Source organism: Trichogramma pretiosum, unplaced genomic scaffold, assembly GCF_000599845.2.
Source record: "Trichogramma pretiosum strain Unisexual culture from Peru unplaced genomic scaffold, Tpre_2.0 scaffold20, whole genome shotgun sequence".
NCBI lineage: Eukaryota > Metazoa > Arthropoda > Insecta > Hymenoptera > Trichogrammatidae > Trichogramma > Trichogramma pretiosum.
This window is the reverse complement of record NW_019641696.1, coordinates 677,581-686,019: the sequence shown is the minus strand read 5'-3', so window position 1 is coordinate 686,019 and position 8,439 is coordinate 677,581. Positions and strand designations below refer to the sequence as shown.

General features: G+C 39.3%; 1 protein-coding gene across 1 annotated transcript; it reads left to right on the top strand.

The window, feature by feature from the left end:
• The first annotated feature begins 351 nt into the window (after positions 1-351).
• On the top strand, positions 352-7,121 carry LOC106656890 (glycoprotein endo-alpha-1,2-mannosidase). The gene is made up of 5 exons (XM_014378048.2): positions 352-1,607; positions 1,713-2,098; positions 2,170-2,389; positions 2,705-3,023; positions 3,851-7,121. Exons 1-5 carry the CDS (start codon positions 1,267-1,269, stop codon positions 4,139-4,141), a joined length of 1,557 nt encoding a protein of 518 aa, XP_014233534.1. The 5' UTR covers positions 352-1,266; the 3' UTR covers positions 4,142-7,121.
• The last annotated feature ends 1,318 nt before the right edge of the window (positions 7,122-8,439 follow it).

The window sequence follows — 8,439 nt, the reverse complement described above, 5'->3', positions numbered from 1 at the left end:
GATGATCATTACGCTCGTTTCGACGAATCTCCTTATTATACATGTCTATAAAGCTACTTATACGCGAGGTAAGCTTTCGAGAGAATACCTCAACTCGATCCTCGTGCTCCTGTTTCAGGTATAAGGATATATCAATATTGCATAATAGCTCAAACCCTCGAGAATATCAATTACTCGTGTAAGGATGCCTGAGCACAAGTACCTTACACGGCTCAGTTTCCGAAATCGCGCCGAGCTCGATTCAGCTCCTCTCTATATTACACATTATTATAACGTACATACTATGTATATACCCTCGCGTGTGCATAGTTTATACAGCGTCATTATCTCGCGCGAAACCAGAAGTGCAACGCCTCATTACAAGTCTTTCGTGGCTTCGCTGTACCTTATTATACCTATATGCAACCCACTACTTACCGAGCCTTTATACCCTTTGATAGGGTAGTAAGTATACTGACTTTTGATATATATTTGATGTATATACCTATATGTAGATCGCGAAAAAGTCAAGCCCCCCTTTGCGGTGCTCTCGCTCGGCGAAGTAAAAGCAAGTGCTGCGTTGCGCTGCGCTGTACCCGCCGCGACGGGGGTAGATATAGGATACAGTTGCAGCAGGTAACAAGCGCTTGCGCGCGTCGACCATACTCTGCACCACCACTACCACCACTGCCACTAGCACCGGAGCCCTGTAGTATTATCATCACAAAAGTCTATGGTATATCTCTCTCTCTCTCTTTCTGTGCAATTTTCAGCAGTTAGAGAGCAGTCAGCAGCAGCAGCGGTAACAGTAACGGCGCAGCGCCAACAGCTACAGCAGTAGTAGCCAGCAACCCCCGCGAGTGCGTTGAGAATAACAACGCCGCCGCGCATCTCACACTTTGTGCGCATTTTGCTCTCTCTCTCTCTCTTTCTGTGCGGTGCAGGGTGCGTTTTTTCTTATCGCGCTGCGTTTTGTACGTAGATAAAGCTTCGAAGCGTAACACGGCACAAACATGCATCACAGATCGCCGGAAGTCTGTGGCGCGACGTCGCCCGTCGTAATGATCGTGTAAAAAGGTGTCAAGGAGTCAGGCGATGATTATTCCCTCGTTATTGAAGATCAACTCGGAAACAAACATGTAACGACGAAAAAAAAAAGAAAAGACGTGTGTCGCGCGCGCGCGTCCAAAGCTGTGCAGCTGTTGTGTGCAGGATATATATATATATATAAATACAAATAATAATACACTGCGTGCGTTGCGTAAAAAAAGGAGCTGAGGATCCGACATGAGGCTGTATCTCGGCAACGTAGTGACCCTCGTGTCCGTGAGAAAATGCTTCTACCTATCGAGCGTCGTGCTCGTACTGTCGACGATGATGGCAGCCGTGATCATCGTCAAGCTGTCGCCCCTCGAGTCGGTCAAGTGTCAGCCGCAGGCCGTCACCGCCGCCGTCGAGTGGAACACGTTGGCCAATAATAACAACAATAATATCAACAATAATCGTCGACACGGTAATAATAACAGATTCTCGGCGAGACCGCCTTACGCCGCGGCGGCCACGAGCACCGAACAAATGACGACGGAGAGGACGACGACCACGACGACCGAGCGCAGGATCAATTATTTGTGAGTATATACATTGAGCTGCTTTTGTTTTTGTTTTTGTTTACCCGTGCTATAATTACTTTGTGTCATGTGAACGCCTGCTGACTGTCATCTCTTGTTTTACAGTGAAAGCAGACGCGAAAACAATGAGAGGAGGTACAAAGAGATGAGAGAAAAAATGGTACAAAACAAGATAGCTAGGATGTCTAGAAAAATGAGAAATAAGGTATTGCCACTGCTCAACAACAGTGGCGTTGTCGAACCCAACTATAATGTCCACATATTCTACTATGCCTGGTATCGCTCCATGGAGTACGATGGCTTCTGGAAGCACTGGAACCATGACATACTGCCCAATTGGAAGAAAAACGACAAGAGAATTTTTCCAGAGGGAGCACACATGCCACCAGCCGATATAGGGGCTAATTTTTATCCTAACTTAGGTTGTTATAGTTCACTGGATCCACAAGTGATAGATTTACACATGAGACAGCTGAGAGATGCAGGCATTGGTAAGGGAATATATCCAGCAGAGGGACAAATATAATTCTTCTGTAATTATTCATGATTCATTTATTTATAGGTGTAGCTGTAGTGTCTTGGTCACCGCCAAGCAGTATAGATGACACGGACTCAATAATGCCAGATATACTGGATGCAGCTCACAGATATCAACTGAAAATTGCTCCTCACATAGAACCTTATCCTGGAAGAAATCCAATTAATCTCATGGAACACATAAGATACCTGCTGAACCAGTACGCGTCTCATCCAGCCCTGTACAGAATGAAGAGAGAGAGCGAGTACGTATAGATAATTGTGAATTCAGAATATATACGAGGCCAGTTAAGAACTTATAATCACACAAAAACTCATGAAAATTCGCCTACTTCCGAATTCAGTTTTCTAACTGCATTGGGCAATTTTTTTTCTTTCTTATTACAATATTCATACATTCATTCATGAATAATTCACGAATTCACGCGGAGAGGAAGTTTCTCTCTCGCTCTAGTCTTAATCTCACACACCAGGTGTATATATTCTGTTCGCGGGATGATAATACCTGCATGTATAAAAGTCGAATCTGTTTTTTTCCTTTTTTTTTTTCGCTGCTGCAGCGGAGCCGTCCTGCCGGTGATGTACATCTACGACTCGTACGTGTTCCCGTCGAGCGCCTGGTGGGAGCTGCTGTCGGACAGGGGCAATCTCACACTGCGCGGCACCGAGCTCGACGCGATCTACATCGGCCTGCTGGTCGAGTCGGCCCACCGCAATCACATCAAGAAGTCGCACTTCGACGGCTTCTACACGTACTTCGGCATCAACGGCTTCAGCTTCGGCAGCTCCTGGAAAAATTGGCGAGATCTCAACAAGTTCGCCAATCAGAACGGGCTGCTCTTCATTCCCAGTCTCGGGCCCGGATACATCGATACTCAGGTACATATATATATATGCTTGAATTTATACGTCCAACCAATCGACAAATTTGTCTTTCCTATAGCCGAATCGGCACTCGAGAAAATCCGGTATAACTCAAAGTCGATGGTAAAAAGTTATAGTATACGCATGATCCCATACAGATATATATTGGCAGCTCTTGTGTACCGTAAAAGGATGACGACGGAGCGGCGCCCGCGCCCGACGTTATGTTACATATATATACATATAGATACGATTCATTCCCAGATAGCATCATATCAAATTGAAATATTGATCGCATTAGTCTTGGGGCTCGTGACATCCTCGCGTAATTCGCTCGATCTCTGAAATATGTATAGCATCGATATATGTCTGTGCGCGCCGCGCTTCTTTAAAAAATACAAAAAAAGTAAAAAAAAAAGAGAGAAGGAAGCAAAAAAAAATGAGCGCAGCGCGCGCGCTATCAAAGCCCGAAGAGATGAAAAATTCAGACGCTCACGCTTACATCTCGGTGTGGTGGTGGTGGCATCGACGTTGCAGCAGAAGCGCAACAAATATACCTTTAACATTTTTCTCTATCTCTCGCTCTTTCCATCCTCCTCTCGAGCGATGAAATAAAAAATGCATGAGTTACAACCCGTCGACGGCAGCGAGCGAAACGCGCGAGACAAATCAAATCTCTTTGATACGATTACCACCGTGGCTGTGTATTATATATAATGCAACGCCGCGCCGTTGAATTTACAAGTTCGCGAAGGCGCGAAATTCACGAAGACGACGATCTCTAATGAAAACGTATCGTATATACGATCATTGTATTCCTTCGCATGTTTATATGTATATAGATAAGGCCATGGAACGCGGAGAACACGCGACACCGTCGCCACGGCCAGTACTACGAGGTGGCCTGGCGCAGCGCCCTCAACAGCGGCGCCGGCATGGTGTCGATCACCTCGTTCAACGAGTGGCACGAGGGCACCCAGATCGAGCCCGCCAAGCCCGCGAGCAATCGGGACTTCACCTATCTGGACTACGAGCCCGAGGGCTCGGACTTCTATCTCAATCTGACCAAGTGGTGGGTGCAGCAGTTCACCGAGAAGCTCGGCTACTATTACGCCGCGTCGGCCCTCAGTTAGATCGACCTTCTTCGAAAAGAGGATGTACTATAAAAAAAAAAGTGCGGAGCGCGCGTTTACGTATGCCGCGCGGGGGTAAGTCGATATAACCATTGTATACACACAAACACACATGTCATCAGTCAGAAAATACGTATTATTGCATGCCAAGAGCGTGTCGTCGTCGTCGTTTTTCTCTTTCACGAACGTCTGACGATAATGGAGCGCTTTTCTCTCTTACGCGCGCGCGCGCGCGCCTCTCTCCTTGATGGATCGACGAGGTGGCATTTTTGTTTTTTTTTCCTTTTACTCAAGGGTGCACGCGTTGACATTATTTTATTACAGCATGAATCACTGATTCAATTTACTGCCAGTTTATATACATAAATAAAAATCGAATTTTTAATTGTTTGTATTCGTTATTACGAGCTGTGTTCAACGAGAGACTCTGTGCAATCGTATCCGATTGCCGTTTTATAAAAAAAGAAAATGAACCGACCGGTTTACGCTTATTAAATTTAAGTATTTTTATCGATTGTTGTACATAATTTCAACTGGTACTTATATATATTTTTCCAACCAAAATAATAAGAAAGTATACATACGTTTTTCTCTCTCTCTCTCTCTCTCTCTCGCAAATATCATTTTTATCGGATATAAAATGATGCCGAAGCGCGTCGGCGGCAGCGCACAACTTTATTTTATTGAGAAAAACAATAAGCGGATAACGACTGATGAATCGGCTTTAAACTTTTGCGTCCGTACATAACAAAAAGAAAAAGATCCTATTTGTAATTATAGAGAGTAAAGAAGATTGTGTAAACGAGAGCGATCGTGCGTGAATTTAACCAATGATCGATACGCAGGGAAGACCAATTCGAGAGCGATTTTATTTAAATTTACGTCTCAAATAAACACAACACAGTATTATATTTATAGAATTCTAAAACAAAAAAAACATATATTATATATATTATAATAAAGCTCCAATTGTATTACCTGATTAGCCTGACTAGATTAATTACGAAAGATATAACAAATTTAAAAGTTTGTATCGTAGGGGAGGAGCGAACAATTTTTTAACTGAACGATTTTATCTTGTAGACGTAATTAGAGTGATAATGATAATTATGGATCTTATTATGAATTTGTAAAAATGGAAAAATTGTCATTTTCTACGTGCTCTCTCGTAGCTCCTTTTTGATTATTCAATAATAATTACATTAAAAATAATAATAATAATGGTAATGATAATAATAATTGTTGATACTTAATGCAGTTCAAACGAATTTTCAGCGTGTATGCGCGTGTTACGAAGCATAGAAGCGAATGAAAAAATAAAAGCCAAAGTACACGAGGTATTATAAATGAAATTTCAAAGGCGTAGATGTAAATCGCAGATTTTTTCTAAAGGGCAGTATCTTACGTTGGAAAAAATAATTTATCGTACGAGTGCATTGCTCTCCAACACGCACATCAGCATGACCGCGTACGTAAAACGCGGTTGGCTTTTTTTTCAACACGACCCGCGCCCGCGTATATATGAAAACTCTTTACATGCCCCACGGCAACTTTTCCCTCTCGCACGCGCGCGCTCGCAGTAATCATCGTGCCGCACATAACAAGGTCTTTCAATCGATAATTATGAAAAATAATTTTTAAGTAATGGGCAGCGAAGCGCGCGATAAGTTTAATTATCGGCGCGGTTAATTTTGATGAACTTTCCACTTGCACGTGATTTCTCGCTACGATATCGATTTATTATAACATTTTTTCGGAATTAAAATTAACAAATAGAAAAGGTCGGTGGTGGTGGTGTCGCCCGGTGAAGCGAAGTAAATAATAAATTTTTTATAATAAAAGTTTAATCCTATCGTAGAGTAATGCGAGACGGTTTTACCTTTCGACCAAAACTGATACAATAATAGTTGTTACGATTTATAGCTGTCTTCGAGGAAAAAAAAAAGTAATCAACTTGATTTGTAGTTGTTGCATGGATATAAATACGCATTGAATCTCGAGTTATAAACTAATATGTAATATAAAGTAAAATATCGTGGGTAATTTATTACATTATAATACTCCACGGTTCATGAAAAATTCAAGCTTTTTCATTCGTCGAATTGAATATGACGAGATAATAAACTGCAGCCGAACTATACCTCAGAAGCGACCGATTCTAAAAAGAACCTGCATTATGCATACATTCTCGCGCTTTATCGATAATTTTGAGTGATTTTACTGAGGTGCTCGTGTAACTATAAACGGAGTGGTGCTCATTTTTAAAAATAAATGTTATAAACTCTAACGATTCCTTGCCCCGATGGTCGTGTACTTGGTATAGTTCGGCGAATTCTCGATTTTTTATCGCTATATAATTGTAGTTAATGAAATCTTGTGCGTAAAATACGTATTGTACATTTGAAATATGAGTGCAGGCGATGTTGTTTTGAAAATCGCGTGCTGTTATAAAATTAATATTCCTAGACAATAACCTCATTGCTCCCTTTTTCCCTGTCCTAATGCAGTCACAGGGTATACCGCATACACACAATATAAAAAAAATTTGAGCTGTCAAGCCGGCGTTCTATTATTATAAATAATATTAATAAAGTTAAAAACTTTTCTCTCTTGTATGAATAATACAATTTTTAGGATATAATTAATCGTACGTTCGCGAAAAAAAAACAATTAGCGAGGTTTAACAGTATTTGAATGATGCTAGTCAGATTATGATAACGTGGGAGATGATAGGATCTGTGAAAATACATGTTAGACTTTTTTAACTATCTCTCCAATCCGGAATCAAAGTATTATTATGTAAAATATTTAATCTCGTCGATACGAATGAATAATGGTAATATTGTCAATGAATGTTTAATTACATCGGTGCGAAAATTTTTCGCAAGAGAAGAGTCACTTTTTCTTCCTACGATGTGACTGTTCATAGATTGACTTCAGTTAACTTGACTTAAAAATTCTTCGATTATATTTTATTAGAGAGTTATAGTGCTTTCACAGTGGGCATGTACTCACGTTTTATAACACAACTACACTAAAGAATTTTGAATTCGAGAATATTATCATATTAGCAAATATTCAGATATATTTTTAAATACGTGAAAATTTCAAAATGTTATCATGATCGGGAATACTCGAGAATTTTGTTAATACCGTGAATAATAGAAAATATGTTTATAATAAACGTCAATATTTTTATAATCGCGTGTATACGCAAAAATCGAAAATATTTTGATATTTGAATATAACACGATGTATAAAACAACCACTTAAAAGCCCTTTGAATTCAAAAATATTTCCATATTAGAAAATATTTTGATGTATGTTCATTATCAGAAATTTTTTCATATCCGCGTTTATTCGAAACAATGTTTGAAAACAAAAATATGTTTATACTTGAGTATATGAGCGAAAAGCGAGGATATTTTTATATTCGAGTATATGTGTGATAACACAATCACTCGAAAGTACATTGAATTCAAGAATATCATCATATTAGCGAATATTCAGATACATTTTTTATATACGCTATTATTTGTATGTCCGTGAACATTTTAAAGTGTTAACATGCTCGAGAATACTCGAGAATTGTGATAATTCTGTGAATAATCGGAAATATGTTTGTAAACATGAATATTTTTATATTCCAGTATGGCCGCAAAAATCGAAAATATTTTAATATTTCAGTGTACGTGTATGACACAACCACAAGAAAGTACTTTGAATTCAAGAATATTTCCATAATAGGAAATATTTAGATATATGCTTATTATCAGAAATTTTTTCATAGCCACGGTTATTCGAAAAAATTTTTGGAAACAAAAATATGTTTATCCACAAGTATATGAGCGAAAAGCGAGAAAATTTTTATATTGGTGTATATGTAGAAATTCGATAATTTTTTTCATATCTGTGAATTTTTGAAAACATTTTAAAATTCTAAAATAACTTTACTTCTGCGAATATTTTAAATTATTTTCATACTTGGGGATACTCGAGAATTGTTTTACTTCCGCGAATATTCGATGATACTTTTCAATGCAAGAATAATTTCACATACGAGTTCATGACAAAAGAATTGAGAATATTTTCATATTCGATTATATACGAAAAAATCGAAAACATTTTCATATTTTGGTATATGCGAGAATATTTTCGTATTCGAGATTATTCGAGATAATCGAAAATATTTTCACATACCCGTATATACTCGTATATACGCGGTCACGCGCGTCTACTCGTATATACGCGTATATACGCGGTCACGCGCGTCTACTCGTATATACGCGTATATACGC